General features: G+C 38.7%; 1 protein-coding gene across 1 annotated transcript; it reads left to right on the top strand.

The window, feature by feature from the left end:
* The first annotated feature begins 546 nt into the window (after positions 1–546).
* Positions 547–15364, top strand: zmynd10 (zinc finger, MYND-type containing 10). The gene is made up of 12 exons (XM_088338785.1): positions 547–776; positions 4249–4357; positions 4495–4611; positions 4917–4970; positions 7643–7789; positions 7865–7953; positions 8892–8986; positions 9046–9221; positions 11508–11633; positions 13316–13437; positions 13512–13637; positions 15101–15364. Exons 1-12 carry the CDS (start codon positions 688–690, stop codon positions 15222–15224), a joined length of 1374 nt encoding a protein of 457 aa, XP_088194911.1. The 5' UTR covers positions 547–687; the 3' UTR covers positions 15225–15364.
* The last annotated feature ends 3836 nt before the right edge of the window (positions 15365–19200 follow it).

The following is a 19200-nucleotide window of genomic DNA, read 5'->3' as shown; positions in this document are numbered from 1 at the left end:
TGGAGGTATCACAAATCCTAAATAACAAAAAACAAACACCGAAGTGGAAGTTCTGCTTGAAATGCATCTTTTCACAAAAATACGTTTTTCTCTGAAGTTTTCTTAGAAACGAGTATTTTCAAGAAACTTAACAATATTCAACTGCTGTTTGCCAAACAATGGTAAAAGCTAGGAATATGTTTTTTTCTAATGAAAGATGAGGGGTTAAGCTTTCTTTTGATATGTCCTATGAGTGTATAGCTACAGAACTTAATTTTCTGTTAGCCTTCAGCAACAGGCCAACGTGGGAAAATTTGCTTGGCTCTTCCAATTTGAGAGAAACGTCAGGCATTGAATAAGTATAATAAACATAATAATTTTAAGTTTGAGGGAATTAAATAAAAACATATTTTTCCAAAATGTTTGACGGACGGCGTTCCTCGAAATGTTTTCATGAAATAAAGTGTGTCTTGGCTTAAAAAAAGACCAGTCGAATGTGTCGTGAGTCTGCCCATCTTTATGACGTCTGGCGCCACTTAGGGGCGTCACGGAGATACTGCACGGTCGTGGACACTTCTGCTGCCATGACGACCATCAGAACGCACTGGGACAAAAGACCGACAAAAGTTAGCTGAAACTTGGAGGAAAGAGCGACAACTATTAGCCGAAAGTAAAGTTGATCACTTATTCTTTACAGGTTGATAACAAATGGAGGGCTCGGTGCTTTTGCCGATGGAGGCAGAAGCTTTCATTGAAAGTCTGGAGATGATTCCACTCAAAGACGTGGGTTCCAAAAGGTAAATTAGCGTCGAATTGTTTCAAATTTCTCAATGAAGATTGCACCCTGCACATTTGTTGGAAAAAAGATCCACAGATCCTATGTAGGCTAAATGTTAAACCCTGATCAACATTGCGTCCCTGGGATTCTGCTTACATGCCAACCCAGGACCGGGCCAAGCCTTCATGGGGCCCTAAGCAAAATTAGATTTGGGGCCCCCTATTACTTGATAATTTGCATTTGTACTAGAACCCATTTCATGTCTTACTCCAGTGGTGGGCAACTATTTGGAGTCAGGGGCCGCATGTGACATGTTATACTTCTTTTCAAATAGATTAGTTTCATCAAATTGGTTTTGAAACGACCACAATTAGAGCAAGATAGTATACTAGGTCCCTGTTTTAAGCACTTCATTTGTTATTTAGTTTTGAAGTATTACTGTAGTTTTTTTTAGTTTTTTACTGCTTCAGAAGTCTAATTTTTATTGAAGTTTTGCAGTTTTTTATCATGTTACTGTAGTTTTATTTTTGTACTATTTTTGTAGTATTTCTGAAGTAATTTTGATGTAGTATTTCTTCAGTAGTATTTTTCTAGTATTGCAGTAGTACTTTTGTTGTATTTTAAAAGTAGATTTTTTTGGGTATTTATTTTCGTAGTATTTTTGTATTATTAAGATTCATAATTATAGTGTTATAGTACATTTTAGTATTACTGTGGTATTATTATTTTCTAGTATTTTTGTACTACGTCTGTTGTATTTTGTAGTATTTCCATATAAGAATGTTTGTTGTATACCTTGTAGTGTTTCTTTACTACTTTTGTAGTACATTGTTACTGTAGTTTTATTTTTGTAGTATTTTTGTGATATATCCATAGGAGATTTTTTTGGTATATTTGCTGTATTTCTGTTGTAAATCTCTTGTAGTAGTATTTTTGTAGTAATATTTCTCTAGTAGTTTTTTTTATTTTGTAGTATTATGTATTGGTATTTTTTACTATTTCAGTAGAAGTATAATTGATGTATTTCCAAACCAGTATTTTAGTAGTATTTTTGTAATATTACTGTTGTTGTCTTTTTCTAGTATTTTGGGAGAAAATAATTATGTAGTAGTATTTTGTAATGTTTTACTGTAGTAGTAATTCCATACTATTTTTTTATTTTCAGAATGAAAGCAAAATAATATATGAGGTCTCTGTTCTTAAGCACTATATCTGATATTTAGTTTTGTAGTTATTGTGTTGTATTTTTGTTGTATTTCTGTAGAAGTATTTTTGAGTGGACACGCAAAGTGAAAAGGGGGACATTGTAGGCACCAAAAAAGTTAACTACTGTTGGGGGCCCCCTAGTGGTCGCGGGTCCCTGGGCTGGCTCTGGTTCCTGGGATTTTCATAGATGCCAACCTTTCGACATCAAAAAACAGTAGATTGGATCAATCACTCTTCTTTTATGTGCAAAACAATATTTTAGACCAGAATATTTAAATAACAAAAACCTGTGCTTGTTTAAAAGTACAGTGTGATTTATTGAGCGCCTCCTTTTGGTATAAAAAACTCCATTCATTAAAGAAAAACAATATTGATTTAAATAACATGTAAAAATACCCAAACTATCATATAAACATGATTATTCTTAAATACTCATAGGTGGAGAAATTTTCCTTTATTTTGCATATCATGAGCCTCACCTAAAGGTAGCCGACATGATTGTTTGCCATCTTGCTGCTGCGGGTACCCAAAAACCTCAAAAAAGGTGGGCACAACAATGAAAAGTAAAATGGCATGTTATAAGTCTCCGTAGCTTCTTTTCTTCTTTGTGCTTTTAGCAATTGTTTTCGGTTGCACCATACAGCGACATCTAGTGTTCAAATAATAGACACCGTCCCTTTAAAACCAGAAGTGGCAAACCAGAACAGAAATGCAATTTTGAGAGAGGTTAATTCCCTACAAAGACTTCAAAATGAAGCAATCATAGACTAAAATACAAGTCTCGATTCAAGTTAAGATTTTTGTTGTTTAAATTTGAAAAAGCGGGCGATTTTTTTTTAAAATCGGTAAGCACTTTTAGGGGAGAAAAGTGGTAGTCTAACTTTTAAAGCTGTATGTTGGTCCGTATGAGATTTTGCCATTACAGTACACATGTTTGCATCTGTTTTGGAGCAGCCGTTTTGACAGTTGCTGTCACATAAAAATTACTTTACATTTGTGCTCACTCAGGTGACATCCCATCTTGCCATATTATTCCTGGTGCTGGGCTGTGATTGGTTGTCACCTGGTTGGAACTTTGCAATAGTTTCCAGTTGACGCCCCGTCATGAACAAAAATGTTACTTTTAAATTCATATTGCATAAACACTGTAATCTAAATCAATGACACGTGGTGAAGTTGGAATCTGGTTAGGCACAGATGATTTACAAATACATGAAACTACATGTATTTCATAATTTGATTGGAAGAGCACTAAAACCCAAAACAAACTATAGCATAGAAAAACACCTTTATTGTCTTAATTTATAAAGTTTATGTGTTGCTTCTTTTGAAAGAAAGCGATAACAGATACATAAGCCTCTATTATGAGAAAAAGTTAACGCTGCAAGAAAAGTATTACTGGATCACCTGACTTGTTGTTAGCTACTACTAATTTCACTACAGTAATCCCTCGGTTATCGCGGTTAATGGCGACCGAGACCATCCGCGAAAACTGAAAATCCGCGAAGTAGCCGCGCCCCTTCAAAAATGCTTAAAAAAACGTATACAGGTATACAATATAAATTGATAAACTGAGCGCCACATAAGTGAGGTGGGAGGAGTTGAAGGAGGGGGGTGAGCGAAGCGGTAACTCACCATGACTAAGGATTGTGTCAGGACCTTCCCCTCCCCTTCACAATAAGAGTGTCCACACCGTGTCCTCAGTTGACATAAGCTCGCGCTTGCTCGAGTCAATAAATGCCTATATTCAGAAGGTAAGGTATATTTTTTAGACCCGCGAAGCTCTGAACCCGCAAAAGTGGAACCGCGAACTAGCGAGGTTCCACTGTAATTCTATATTTTGGGGCAGAGGCCAAATCACATACTCTGGTCTCACTATTGCCCTCTGCCATTAGGCAAGAGAATTGCGTGACTCTTTTTGCATCAGTAGACGCTCAGTCAGCATAGTAATATGCTACATATTAATTGTACTATTAATATTGGTTATGTAATGTGGAAATTCAGTGCTTAAAAAAAAGAAAATACATGAGATAAATCGTGAAGTTAAATGATATAAACTTTACCACTGAATAAATATGCCAGTTTAATATATTTCTGATTTTATATTTCCATGATAACAGGTGAGGCACAGCCTCACCATTCTCCCCTGACTACATGTGACTGATCGAAATGCTGATGTGAATGATGTTACTTAGATTAGTAACCATGTTATATAACATATGTTGCGAGACCCTTTAAAGTTTCAGAACATAATTGAGATGTATTTATAAATTGTTTTCTTTTAGGTGGTTCAGACAACATGAACACATTGAAAAACTCAATATGCAGGCAATACTAAGTGCTTCTGCCACACTGGACGAGTTCATAAAAGAGATGCTGGTGTCCCATGAAAAGGTGATGCACCAACTTTGTTTCCGCTTTATCGAGCAGCGTTAAGTAATGAATTATTCACTTGTATTTTTTCTAAATACCACCATATATACATTTTCATTTGCCTTTTTAAATGCAAGAATGTATTTTCTCCTTTGCAGATCTCGGTTCTGGTGCATGAGGTGATCCTGACGGAAGTATGGAAGCAAAAAATATTTCCTATCTTATGCCAACTGCAGGACTTCACACCAAAGAACACGTTTCCTCTTTATATGGTGGTGAGTGGATAGTCATTAACTTCCATCATAAATCTAAATTAGCAAACTACTCCTACATCTATAATAATAATAGCTTTTTCTAATAATGTATATTTTTAGTTGGTTTCAGTAGTGTTGAAGCAAAATAAAGAATGATCAAATTCTATAAATAAGGCAATACATTGATTTGATAATGTTTGCCTCGTTCTCTAGACAATGTGGGACGTTTTGCATGCCCTGTATTATTTGAATCCAGAATGGCAAATTAATTTTGGTCAGTTTACTGTTGTATTTATTATTGCATTAATTTCACATCTTCCTCCCAGATCCACCATGAAGCTACCATCATCAACTTGCTAGAGACCATCATGTTTCACAAGGTCAGTTTCCCTGTCATACATCTGTCTTATTTGATATTGAAATGAAATTATAATAAAACATGTCAAAACTTCAGGAAAAATATCATTCATTTATGTTTTTGTTACACTGGTTGTATTCAATCAATCACAGAACCAATCAATCAAAATGTATTTGTACAGTACTTTTCAGGCAACGAATATTAACATAAAAGTGCTTCAAGGTACAATAACAAAATAAAATCCCCCTGTCCCACCCAACAAACCGAAACACCAAACATTAAGCCCATGGCCTAACTGGGGGTGAGTTTCTGTGCCATGCAACCCTTCATCGGCAGAGAGGCCCAACAGCATTCACTGGTTTACCCCCTCTGCATAATATACGTCCATATCAGTCATTATTAACTGTCCTTCGCCATTCACATTTATCTCTAGCACACACTCTTGCATCCATTAAATTAACCGACCTCACATTCAGAGCACTTTTCACCCCATCCACCCAAACATATCTGGGCCTTCCTCTCATTCTATTTCCCACCCCTTCTGCACTACATACTCTCTTAGTCAAACGACCATCATTCATTCTTTCCATATGTCCAAACCATCTCAACATTTTCATAAACCCTCTCAGTAAGCCTTCCCTTCCATCATCGACCCAACTGCTGCTTCCACATCTCTCGCAACATTTTAAGATAGATAGATAGATAGATAGATAGATACTTTATTCATCCCCAAAGGGAAATTCACATTTCCAGCAGCATCCCTGAGCTGAGAACAATACAATAATAAAGCAAAAATAATACAATATACTAACACCCAGTGTGACATGCAAATGCCCACTGTAGCGTGTTATATAGAATATCTAAATAGTGCTACACAGAATACATATTGCAATAAAATTCGGTAATATGCAATGTAGGGGGTGTGGTTTAATGTGGGCTTAATGTGGGCTTTTACTCTACCGGGTAGAGTTAAAGAGCCTCATGGCATGAGGAAGAAAAGATCTCTTCAGTCTGTCCGTACAAGACAGTGACAGCAGTCTGTCGCTGAAACTGCTCTTCTGTCTGGAGATAATGCTGTGTAGTGGATGCGATGGATTGTCCATGATTGACCGCAGCTTTTCCAGTGCCCGGCTCTAAGCTACTGTTGTTAGGCTGTCCAGCTCTTTGCCCACAACAGAGCTCGCTTTCCTAGCCAGTTTATTGAGACGAGAGGCATCCTTCTTCTTGACGCTGCCTCCCCAACACGCTGTCGCATAGAAGAGGGCGCTTGCCACAACTGTCTCATAGAATATTTTCAGGAGCTTTTTGCAGATTTTGAAGGAGGCCAGCCTTCTGAGGAAGTAAAGTCGGCTTTGCCCTTTCCTACGTAGAGCTTCTGTGTTGGCAGTCCAGTCCAGTTTGTTGTCCAGCTGCACACCCAGGTATTTGTAGGTCTGGACAAATGCTACACATTCTCCTTTGATGGTTACAGGAACCGGGTGAGTTCTGGTTCTCCTGAAGTCCACCACCATCTCCCTGGTCTTGGTGGTGTTCAGGTGCAGGTGGTTTGCGTCGCTCCATCGGACAAAGTCCTGAATCAATTTCCTGTACTCCTCCTCCTGCCCATTTCTGATACATCCCATGATCGCAGTGTCGTCGGCAAACTTTTGCACATGGCAGTACTTAAAGTACTTAAGGAACAATGGTCCCCTTGCCCTTTTACCCTTCTACCAACAGCCTGCCATTCTTATCTTTCACACTCTTCTACCGACCTTTCTACCCCATCCCTTATCCACTTCACTTCCTTCCAAAATATCTCTTTATTTTCCTCAACACTTTCAGTCAACTTCCTCCCCCATCTATCATTCGCTGCCTTTTTTGCATCTCTTACAACTCACTTTAGATATATATTTTCTTTTATTTATCTCATATTTCCTGATCGTCACTCTGCAACCATTCCTCAAAAGCCTTTCTCTTTTCCACAATTACAGCTCTCTCATTCACATTCAACCACTCACTACCCTTTCTTACACCTCCACCAACCTTACACATTCCACAAACCTCACCTGCGCTGCGCTTTAAGTGTAGTGCAACTGGAAAAAAAATGCCCAGCCTTTCATAAATTAAATATAATACTAAAATCTACACGATGTTGTCAGGAAACGGGCAAGGAAGCAGGAAGTGTGAACTCAAAAGCGTAGACGATCTGTCACTTTAATTGGAAAATAAAAGTTGTCCAACACACAGGGACCAAAGACAAAACATAACAGGCTTAAAGGCAATCAAAATTACAAACAAGGCATTTACTCAGAACAAACAGGCATGAACAGGTTTTCCTCATAGTGAAGCAATGGTCTGGCAACGGGCAGTCCCAAAAGGAGCGCTTAAGTATCCCACACGCAATCAAGTCAATGTGTCTCAGCTGGTGTCAAGGGGCGGGACCAGCTGCGTGCCATGACGACCGTGCAGGACATGACAGATGTCCCTTTAAAACAATCTTATAACAGCTTCGTGAACATGACATCCATTGTTTCTTAAAATGTTTCAACAATGGTACACTTTAAATATGTATCTCACTTTCTACAAACCCTAACAGGATTAGCTATTTCTTTTACTCATCCCCCCCCCTCCCTTTTTAGGCCTATTTACATGTTTTATAGACAATTTAAATTGACTGTATTCACAAACAACTCCAATGGATTACATTTTGTGTAGGACTCATGCGATGCCAGCAATGACTGTGTTCTTGACCTGGTGGATTATTGCCATCGGAAACTCACCCATCTGGCTGCGAACACAGAAAAGGACGGTGGTCATAGAACTCCGAATGCGGCCATTGAGACGCTTCTGTCCTCGAAAGAGGTAAATGAAAGTAGGTTAGGTTAATATCTAAAAACAAAATCAAGATGATAATGAGTCAGTAATATCCCGTTTAAGGAGTTGCAGATTCAAGCAGACGAGCTGGATTTTAACATTTGCTTGAAGGCTTTGTCTGTGCTGCGCTACATCACTGATCACACTGACAGGTGATGTAAGATATTTTTGCTGTTTGATCGAAATTCAAAAACTCTCCTCAGGTTTATACAGTCTAGTTGATTAGAAACCAGTAGTAGGCCGTCAGGGCCTTGCATTCCTTCTCTGCTGGCCAAAATATATCTGAATCAGGTGAGGTTAGTTATATTTTGTCCACGAATACTTATTAGATAACTCATAATTCACTGTCAGCTTCCTTTTAGTACTTTACCTTGGTTGTGCTGCTCCCAGATGTGTGTTTTCATATTCAATCACATTCCAGCCATTACTTGTTGCCAGGCTCAGAAAACTTCCTGGAGGCCTTCAGAATTGTTTGTGAAGGCCTCCTGTAGCATAACACAGGTGTCAATAATGATGTTGGTTTAGCCAATCAGTTTTGAGTTGGCAAAATGAATGCCTCCTGGAAGGCCTTGGGAAACATTAGCAAGGGAATGGTAATGCACTACAGTCTAAAATCTATTATTCTGCTAAATTATAAAATCATTTATACACTGAAATTCAACTCATTTAAACTTTGAACTTTTTATACTAAGCAACTTTAATGTCAAGCAACTCAGAATCTCTGAAAAACACTATTGACTTTTTAGTGAAATGCATTATAATAATAAAATACTTGAATAAACTTTACATCTGTTATGTAAATCACTTCATCCCGAACAATGACAGGAATCGTAAATTAAAATATTTACAGCTGTAAAAAATTGCAACTGTTTTTATTTATAGTTTTGATACAATTCTTTGCATGTATTTATTTTTGTATTAATTTTGAAAGTTAATTTTTTATATTATATATATTTATATTATATTATATTTTAAATCCGAAGTTTTATTTTTGTAGTTACTTCTTACTTTTTATCCTCATTTAAGTTTTTCTTATGTAAGATTTTAGATTTTTAAAAATTGCTTTTATTTCTTTATTTTCTGTTTTCAGTATCAGTGCTATTAACCGAATGCTCTGCACGCATAACGTGCCCTGTTTACTGGTGCGCCTGATTGAGTGCAGCCCATGGAGTCGCTGCACAGATGGTAAGCCTTCCCAGCTTTGCTCTTTTAATTCCCGTAATAGTACTGTTCACTCTCCTAAGATGGTGCGTTTGAGAAATACATTAACGGCAAATGGCAGAAGGTACCTGTGGAAGACCGCCTGAAGATAACTAAACTGGACGGGCAGGTCTGGATTTCGCTGCACAATCTGCTCCTTAAAGAAGACTGCCAACGAAAATATGACTTCAACAGTTTCAATAAGAGTCAGCTTCTAAAGGTGGAGTTCTTTATATTTTTTACTGTGTATCTCTTTGACGGTGGTAGGCAAACTTTTCAGTTGAGTTGAACAGTTTGACAGAGGGGCTGGGCCAGTAGGAAACAAAGATTGATTTTTTGTATCAGCCAATGCATAATCTCAATCTGATAATTTGGTAATACATGAGGAATAAGCATATTCTTGGTTTACCCAATTGTTTTTATCTTATTGCTGCTCTTTCAAAATGAACTATCCTAAATACGGGGGAATATATTTGTTTCTTATTTGTTGTAAACATTCCATTCATCCAAAAATGAATTACAAAAATGCAGATAAGTATGATATTATAACGCCAACCATATTGATTTATGAATAAGAATGCAGACATCTACATATACATGTTATATTGTACTTTTTATTTTGCTATACATAGACCATTTAATCTTGTTTTGAAACACTCAAACTTAAAACAAAGTAATACAATATGTGCTTTTGCTAAGCATTCAATTTGATACCATGCATTAAATACCTTAAACAAGGGCGAGCCTAGATTTTATGCATAAAATTAGATATAAATATTGATTTAAAAAAAAAAAATAGCAAGTACAGAAAAATGTAGCCAGTTAGTCCTTGAGTGCAGTACATATTAAGACACATTGAGACACTGGAGACAAGAGTAAGATTTGAAAAGATCCAAATTGTAGATTGACACTTGTTTACTGAAAAATGAAAACAGATTCATGCAGATATTTTTGCATGTATTCTTTATCTTCAGGAAGCAAAAAAACAACACATTTCTGCATATTTTTCAGAAGTTGACTCCATCTTCATTAGGTGCCTGCTCCCACTGTGTCTATATTACACTGGCACTTTGGTAACACACACATGGCCTACCACAATAAATAAAAGCACAAAATCATGATCCATTATTCATCCATATGGTGTATTAAATCATTTTATGGCTGCATTATAATGTTTGAATGAAATGCAGTACTGATGAGTTTTTTTCTCATTTTATATGTTGTATGGTTTCATAGCAGAGGTGGGCAAACTGCGGTCGGACTTTTTAGTATGGCCTGACAAAGGAAAGAATAAAAATATAATGATAAAATATAGTCACACTAGTAACATGAGTGCATAACTTACCGTTTGGGGCCAAAGTGACAATTTTGCCTAAACCAGCGTCCTATAGAAAGCTGCACAAATATCCAAGTCAGTTAGGCAATCCTATTGAAGATGACAAAACAAACAGCAAACTCATGCTCTTGACTTAAAGACAGGCATTTTTTCTCTAAAGTCCTAAAAATTATTTTGGCAATTATGTTATTTAATGTGACGCTTTGTTAAAACACTGACTGTTGTTTTGGTGCCAATCTTTTTCCCAGTTTCTTTTCATGTAGGTCTCATGTATCTCATCCATCCATCCATTATCTGCACCGCTTATGCACAGTAGGATCGCGGGGGTGCTGGAGCCCATCCCAGCTATCTTCGGGCAGTGGGCAGGGGACACCCTGAACTGGTTGCCAGCCAGTCGCTGGGCACACAGGGACAGACAACTCACTCACTCATTCATACTTAGGGGGCGGCCAATAAAACTGACAGGCAAGTTTTTGGGATGTGGGAAGAAATCGCAGTGCCTGGAGGAAACCCACGCAAGCAAGGGGAGAACATGCAAACTCCACACAGGAGGGTTCGATCTCATGACCTCAGAACTGTGACGCACACGCGCTAACCACTGCGCTACCGTGCTGCCACATTGTATTAATTTTTTTTAAATTCTGCACATTTTACAAACATTTTGATGAACTTGTTTATTTTAAACAAACATCAAATGAAATATAAGTTGTAGAACCCTGCAAAAACAGTAATTGAGAAAAATGGGATAGGTCTTTTTTTCCTCAAATATTGGTATTGGATTCGTAGTCTGGCCCCTAGCCCAAATTTTTTCAACCCAATGCCACTCCAAAAGTTTGGACACCCCTGTTTTATAGCATGCTTTCAGACCATCTAATATGATTCAGGTAAAAAAAAATTATCTTATTTATGGCTTTCACTTTTCGGATAGAATTCTGAGTTAAACCTGGATACTGTTTTTTTTTTTGGTTTGCTTTGTCTGAATGGTTCTAAGTGAGACACTTCCTCCTATTATGCAGGCCTTTGTCCGGTTCCTGTCAATGACACAAGCAGAGATGTGTTGTACTACCTCCATCAACTTCCTAAATTCTATCTATCCGAATCAATTTTTCTATGATAATCTTCAAACTGATGGTCTTGCTTTACATGATTGTGTTCCTCAACCGTTTTCAGCTCCGCCGTTTCCTGACTGAGGTGGTGATCGACCAGCTACCTGTCTTGATCGAACTCCAGCGTTTTTTGGCTCATCTATCCGTGATTGACCCAGAGCCCCCCAAAAAAGAACTCGTGTTGGAACAGGTAAAGTTGTACAGTTTGGAAATAAATTTCTGCATTGCATTGCAGCAATGGCGATAGGTGGCATTTTGACCCCACTAGAATCAACAATGCAAAAAGTACAGCAAGGGGCCATTTGGGAGCCCACAAAAAGCACTATTCTCTTGCCTCATGACAGAGGGCGATAGTGAGACCAAGGATTCTGCAATAGAATATCAACTCCATATTTTTAGCTTTGTTTTTCAGTATTATATTACAACACATTTACATACTTGCCAACACTATCGCTTTAAACTTTAGATTACTGATTTTAGCCCCTTAAAAACACCTACCACTTTTTAAAAGAAAATCTACAGCTTTTTCAAATTCAGACAACAAAAATCTTGAGACTAGTATTTTCCAAACTAGTATTTCAGTCTATGTCTGCCGCGGGCTGTATGTTTGACATGCCTGCCTGACTGCATCATGTATTCAAGTACTGTAGTTTCACGACTATAAGGCGCACCTAAAAGCCTTTTTTTTTTTTCAAAAGCTGACCATGCCCCTTATAATACAGTGCGCCGTATATATGGATCAATATTGAGTCGCAAGGTTTCGCAACTAAGGCAAGCAGCCGCCGACTAGATTTCCCCCCCGTAGGCAAAGTAGTCCGCGGTGTATGCTGGGATATGTATACCGGCGTTTCCTTTCCCAACCAATGTGTCAATCATCATTTGAATCGGTCACTTTTGGCTAACGTTATTCGGAGTAAAGGAGGCGGGTCCTTATTAGCATTTACGTGCTCTCATAGGCTTAAGCGGGGCAAAACAAAGCCTGCAGTTAGCCGTAAAAGATGTGAATCACACGTTAGGTTGCTCCACGACCTGGCGAAAACATGTTTTACTACTGTAGTCTGTATTTGTAAACCGTAATTATGGGGCTAAACAGACAGCTAGCAACAAGCAATGTCCATCGATGCAGATGTTTCTCAGCGGATTTTTTCTTTTATTTGTCGGCATTATTGCGTGTTTTAGAATATCTTCATATTTTACACAGTTGGATTTACTACACTCACAGATGTAAGAGGACCATGGTTGCGTATTAGTATTAAATGTGATGACTGCAAGACCACTTTGGTGAGCTACCCCAGCTTTTCATTTTCCCTTTTTTTGTTTTAGACTGATATTGATGTTTCTGTGATGAGTCTATTTTTAAATTCAATTCAATTCAAAGTGTTTATTGTCATACGCACAGTAAAGAACTACGTTTCCCTGCACAATGCAATTCTTACTTCGATGTCCACACAGTTGCCATTGAAAAAGAAAATAGAAATTTCTTGAATCCCAAGAGTTTAAACTTCCTAATGATATGTGGAATGACGCATTTGATTGATTGGTGACATCGTACAGGCACCGTGTCCGCACGTGTCTGAGACACGAATGTGCTTCTTTGTGAGCTGTCGGAATGTTAAGGGGGTTAATAAGTTTGACTGAACTATCTGACTGTTCCCACTGTAGCACCTTATTGTCCGGTGCGCCTTGCGTATGGAAAATATAGGACAAAAAACTGTTTTGGGGGGATGTGCCTTAAAACCCGGTGCGCCTTACAGTCGTGAAAATACAGTACATAAAGAAAAAAGGCTCTTTGAAAAAAAACACATCAATGCTATGTTGTATCTCCTTCCATTTAAAATGTTGGACTGACTCTTCGCTTGTATTCCCATGGAGATCCCTGAAATGTGGAACTACATCATGAGGGAGAATTCAGAAAAGTGGCAGGCCATTGCCAAGTATCAAGTCAAAGAGACATTCAATGCTTCTGAAAAAGACTTGAGAAAACAGGCACAGAGGTAAAACAGAAAAAAAAAATGTTAATTTTTTTTATCATTTGGCATTAACTTCAGTAATTGGTTGTTTCAAACAGGTTGGCTCAGACGTACAATTTGGACGTGATGGAGAGTTTGCTTCCTGAGAAGCCGAAATGCAGCTTTTGTGGGGAGGAGGCTGCCAAGAGATGCTCTCGATGCCAAGGGGAATGGTACTGCAGCAGGTAAAGACATATGGTTGGGTAATTGAGAGCTGTCCTCTGATGTCATTCATGTAGGGCTGCAACTAACCAGTATTTTAACAGTCACTAGACACCGACTAGGAAAACGATTAGCAAAATAATGGGATACTTTTTTCTTCTTAAATTAAGTATGAAGTTGATTTAATTATGTTGCAAATGATGACAAACCAAAGAAAACGGTCAAAATGAAAACTACATATTTTATTGAAGACAAGCAGATTGGCACTGCGTTGCTGGGCATTCTACTTGGCCGTGGTTGTTAGGGTTGCTAGTACGCCGAGCCGAAAGTGACGCTTCCTAAAAAAGAGCCGGAATTCCCATCACTAATCACTTGTCTGAAAAGGACCCGGCGTAACTAACTCACGAGCCAAACAATCCCTCCTGCAGGGCACTCATATCCCTCTGGGGCTCAATACCAGCTGGCAGAAGTCCAATTAACCAATCGGCTGTGAAAGAAGCGCCACTCGGAGCGAATAACTGCGAAAAAAAAGACACCCCGCCACACCGGCTCTCACCACCAATGAGCGACGCCTTTACATCCCCTGGTTCGCTCCAATGGCCAATTGTAACACACTCGTAGCAGCAAACCATGGCCACCAAGTACAATGCCCGGCAATGCTGGGCCACGTGTTATGATTCGAAGAGTATAAGTATCCAAATGTGCTAGACACTCAAGAATTAGACTCAGACCAGGACGTTACAGGAAATGAGTTATTAAAATAATGATAACAAGTGTAACCGTGGATGGGGAAACCAAAGTCCGAAGTGATTTTTTGGGGATCCGATAAAGGGTTGGTGAACGTGAGGCCCAACTATTTGAGAATCAGTGCTCTAAACCAAGAAGAGGCAAATGAGTAGAAGTAGAACAGTACATCAAAAATATTATGTGCATTTTGTGAAGTACATTTACTGGTCAACTGCAAAGTCTGTAACAAAAGAACTTAATGATTCTCAACCGTTTGAAAACGGTTACAACAACCGATGTTTGTCGTTTTCAAGGTTTAAAAACTGATTTTTGTTCTTTGGACTGCATTCATTTAATTCCTCATACATTTGTCTGGCACAGTTTTGCATAACGCTCAAGCTCCCTCTCATATCAAGATATATGTGTATAAAATGTACAATGGCTTGAACATTACTTGAATCTTACCAAGGCCAGTCAGACTCCCTTTCGTTCAACTATCCAACTGTTCACTTTAAATGTTTGTACATCAACAAGGGACTTGCAAACTTTGCAGGTAGTCCTTTAATTTATTGTGTCCAGACTACAATACTCCCAAACTTGAGAATTTTTGGTACGCGTACTAGATGTTGACACTGCGTCATTTCTGTATCTATTTGGTGGGAACAAAACCATGATTGTTTGATAACCCAAAACTACGCCCTTGATTAAATAGCTTAATTGTTGGTCTCTTCTTCAATGCTTTTTAAATATATTTTTGTAGAGAATGTCAAGTCAAACACTGGCCAAAACACTCTAAAGCCTGCAAGCTGATGTCAGAGGCCAACAAGAGGAACCACGGTGACTTAACCAGTGACAACTCAGCCAGATGTACAGCAAACTGCTAACTGACCTGAGAGTTTGTGGTAGACGTGGACATCGCTTAATCGTTCTGAAAATGTTTGAGGTACTCTGAAGATAAAATTGAGGATTTTAATATCATTTTTTATGTGATTTGCCATTTGGTTTAATAAACCACTTTCCCCATCTTGTAAGAAAAAGTTCTTAGTGTGTTTGGTGTTGTTTCTGTGGAAACGTGATTATAGAATAGAATTATTCTATTTTTTTATATGTTTTTCCTTTTTTGTCATTTTTTCTTTTTTCCTGTTTTTTATGTTCTGCCTTTTCTCTTTTTTATATTTTTTTCCTATTTTTTCTCCCTTTTCCTCCTTTTCCTTTTTTCTTTATATGCAACAAATAAATACGTTTTTTTTCTTACCCAATATTAAAAAAAGACTCAATGTAAGGAGAGTTATTTTTCAAGTCTACAATTTAAAAAAAAAACACGTTTTTTTGTCTGTTGTGTCAAGACCGAAACGGAGACCGGACCCACTTGCGTTGCGTTTCTCACAAGTTTTATTGGAAGAAAGAGAAAGGGTTGTGCCCACGATCCGGTGATTGCTGGACACGGGAAGCAGGTCGCTCTGAACGCGGAAGCAGATCTTCCGTGTCGAGCAATGGAGGTGTCGGGAACGGAAAAACGGGTCGGTAGCCGGGGCAGGAGAGCAAAAACATGGTAGGGGTCGTAAGCGAGTCGTAAGCCAGGAAAGGAGAGTAGATGTGGTCGGGGACAACAAGAGGTCGAAAGCCGGGATGAGAGAGTAGACATGGTCAGGATCAAAAACGTGTCGAAGCCGGCGAACAGACGGGAGCAAAAATCGGTGGGAGTCAGGGTCCAAAAAGGCTTGCCTAGTGTCGTTCGCAGACGGACTGACAAAAGGGAACAGATGGAAGTGGGTTTAAATGGGGACAGGGAGCCAATCAGAATCTGAGGGAGTTGGCGCTTAAGGAGCGGGCACAGGTGATTCACATCGGTAATCATGACATGTTTTTTTTTTTTTTTTTTCAAACTGCTGGCTAGGGTGGTCCTTAATGGGGGTCGAAATTTTTTTTTTTTGAAATATTGGGCTCTGACCCCCCGCATATGTTCTTATATCGATAAAAACACACTGTGTGCAATTTTGAACAATTTGGATAATATTTAGAGGTAGCTCAACGACTTTGAAATTTCCCAAAATGGTAAAATTTTGGCAATTTTCGAGAAAAAACGGAAATCTTAACCCTATGTGTACGCCGTTTTAGAACATCCAATTTCAGTCCATTGCTTATAATTGTAACACAAGAAAAGTTACAAGTAACTTTGTACACTAGGTCTGATATAATGTGCGAAAAATCCTTATTTTTCATACCAAAATTTCAGAGGCCTTGAGCGACCTCTAAATATCCTTTGATTTTGATGAAACTTTGCCTAATTACGTTTTGTATATATTGGAACATATTCAAGGGGTCAGAGCATGAAATTTTAAAAGTCGAAAAATAAGGACCACCCTACTGCTGGCATAAAATAATTTAGCTATTTTAGTTTTTAGGTCACAGCAGCTCACAAGAAGAGTTTTTGTCTGAAAGAAAAACATTATTTCAGTGATCAAACCCATTAGATTTGAGAATGACTGCTTCGAGATCCCCTGTAAACTAAGCTCTACATCAGTGTTTTATAACTTATTTCAGTCAAGGCACACCGTTTTCCATGTAACATTTTCAAGGCACACTATGCACGGAAAATCCTCTTTGGTGTCTTTTTTTAAGCAAATTATGTTGCTTGAATTGCGGGTATAATATTTTTCTTTTTGGTCATCTCTGCTCAGGAGGTAACACAGTTCTATTTTTGGTAAATCTTTTTGAATTTTTCTATATTTTAAGATGTCTTTCAAGTTTTAAATCATCAAATTTATTTGTGAGCACTTTTCTGCCAATGAATTGCCATTCAGGGTGCTGTATACTAACATTCAGTGTAAAGTACGGCGATACAATCCCCCTGTCAGGACCAGAACGGAGACAGGACCCACTTGCGTTATGTTTCTCTCAGCTTTATTGGAGGAAAAGAAAGGGTTGCACCCACGATCCGGTGATCGCTGGTCGAGGGAAGTAGGTCGCCCTGAACGCGGAAGTGAGACTTCCGTGACGAGCGATGGCGGTGTCGGTAACGGAAAAAAACGGGTCGGTAGCCGGGCAGGAGATCAAAAAACGTGGTCGGGATCAGAAACGAGTCGAAAGCCAGGAAAGGAGAGGCGGGAGCAAAAACAGGTGTGAGTCAGGGTTGAAAAAAGCTTACCTAGAGTAAACTGAGGTTTGCAGACGGACTGACAACAGGTGACAGACGTGGGTTTAAATAGTGACGGAGCCAATCAGAGTCCGAGGCAGTTGGTGCCAAAGGAGCGAGCACAGGTGCATCACATCGATAATCATGACACCCCCTCCTTTTATCCCCACCCAACAACCCGAAACACCTAAAACACAGACACACGCAATGGTTCAAATAATATAAAAGCAAAATAAAATAATAAATAAAATATAACTACGGCAAGGCACAGCGTAATCACGTAAGGAAAGGGACCTGAGGGAGGCTTATCCACACTGACAGGGATGACGTTTTTGTTTTAAATTGGCAAAATGTTTTCTCCAAGTGGAACACATATTTTACTGTGTTTTAACTTTGGAATTCTTTTTTTTTGTAAAATAAAAAAATAATAAACAGCAACATTTTGGGTCGGCAAATAATAAACTGTAAAGTTATGTGGAAGTTTTTTATTTGTTTTTTGCAACTCAAAAGGTTCCTCATAAAAAAAAAATTAAATAAAATTAAAAAAGTTATTAAATAGATTTCCCCTCATGAGGGACATTGTTTTGGTGTGCACAGAGGGGACATGTCCACTCCAATATCGATCATTGTTTTGTTCCGGACAATATTATGTTATTATATTATTTTATTACATTATTATTATTATTATTATATTTTATCTTTTTTTGACCATTTCAAATTGTGTACGCCATATTGTTCATATATTTTTTTGCTAACTATTTAAACCAAAAGCCTTTTTTTCTTTTTACAAGTAAATAATACTCACTGTCCCTTTAAGTGCAGCCCTAACGTGTTATAGATTAATCTATTAGTGATTGATGTATTTTCATCTGAATTTTTAACACATTTTTATCTTTAATCTTGTTTTGTGTACGAAATTAGAAAAGAAAATATATTCAAAAAACAGGGCAATGTTTTATGCATTTTTTGTGGAAAACACGATTTGGCCCACCCAGACCCTAACCCCGTTGAATGCGTTTGAGACCCCTGCAATACACTGAAGTATATCAGTAGCCGTATCCTTAAGTCCTTCTGCTAGTTTCTCCTGACCTTACTTTAATAACCTGAAATTATAGCCTTCACTTTTAGATTTTAAGTGGCCCCCTGTGGCCAGCCACATGAAACATTTCTGGAAGCGCAACAGAATGATTTTGAGTTACCGTACAAATGCATTATGGTTGGCAAACAATTATGGTACGGTGTAAACGGTAAGATCTCGGGCCCGGGCCCAAACCCGACCCAAGTTTTGGGCTTAAAATGTCAATGATTATGTCGGACCGGCCGAGCTTGTCAGAACCAGAACAGACGGTAGACCCAAACGCGTAACGTTTCTCACCAAGCTTTATTGAGGAAGCGGAGAAGTCGCGTGCGGGAAAACAAACGCCAGCGATCCGGTACTCGCTGGGCAGGAAAAGCAGGAAGCCTCCGAGATCGGAGCTTGGTCGGAGGACGGAAACGAGTCGGGCAGCCGGGACGGACAATCGCAGCATGGTCAGTGGACGGAAACAAGTCGGGCAGCCGGGACGGGAGATTGGAGCATGGTCGGGAGGAGGGAAGCCAGGGGCAGACGAGCAGGATAAAGGATAGGACTGGACAGACAGGAGCCAGAGTCAAAAAGTGCTTGCCTTGCTTGTGCGAAGGTTCGCTGACAAGAAGAGAATGAGAGTGTTGAGTTTAAATAGGAG

The sequence above is a fragment of the Urocampus carinirostris genome, chromosome 6 (assembly GCF_059441175.1).
Source record: "Urocampus carinirostris isolate Australia breed hairy pipefish chromosome 6, RoL_Ucar_1.0, whole genome shotgun sequence".
Classification (NCBI taxonomy): domain Eukaryota; kingdom Metazoa; phylum Chordata; class Actinopteri; order Syngnathiformes; family Syngnathidae; genus Urocampus; species Urocampus carinirostris.
This window is presented reverse-complemented; position numbering and strand designations above follow the sequence as displayed.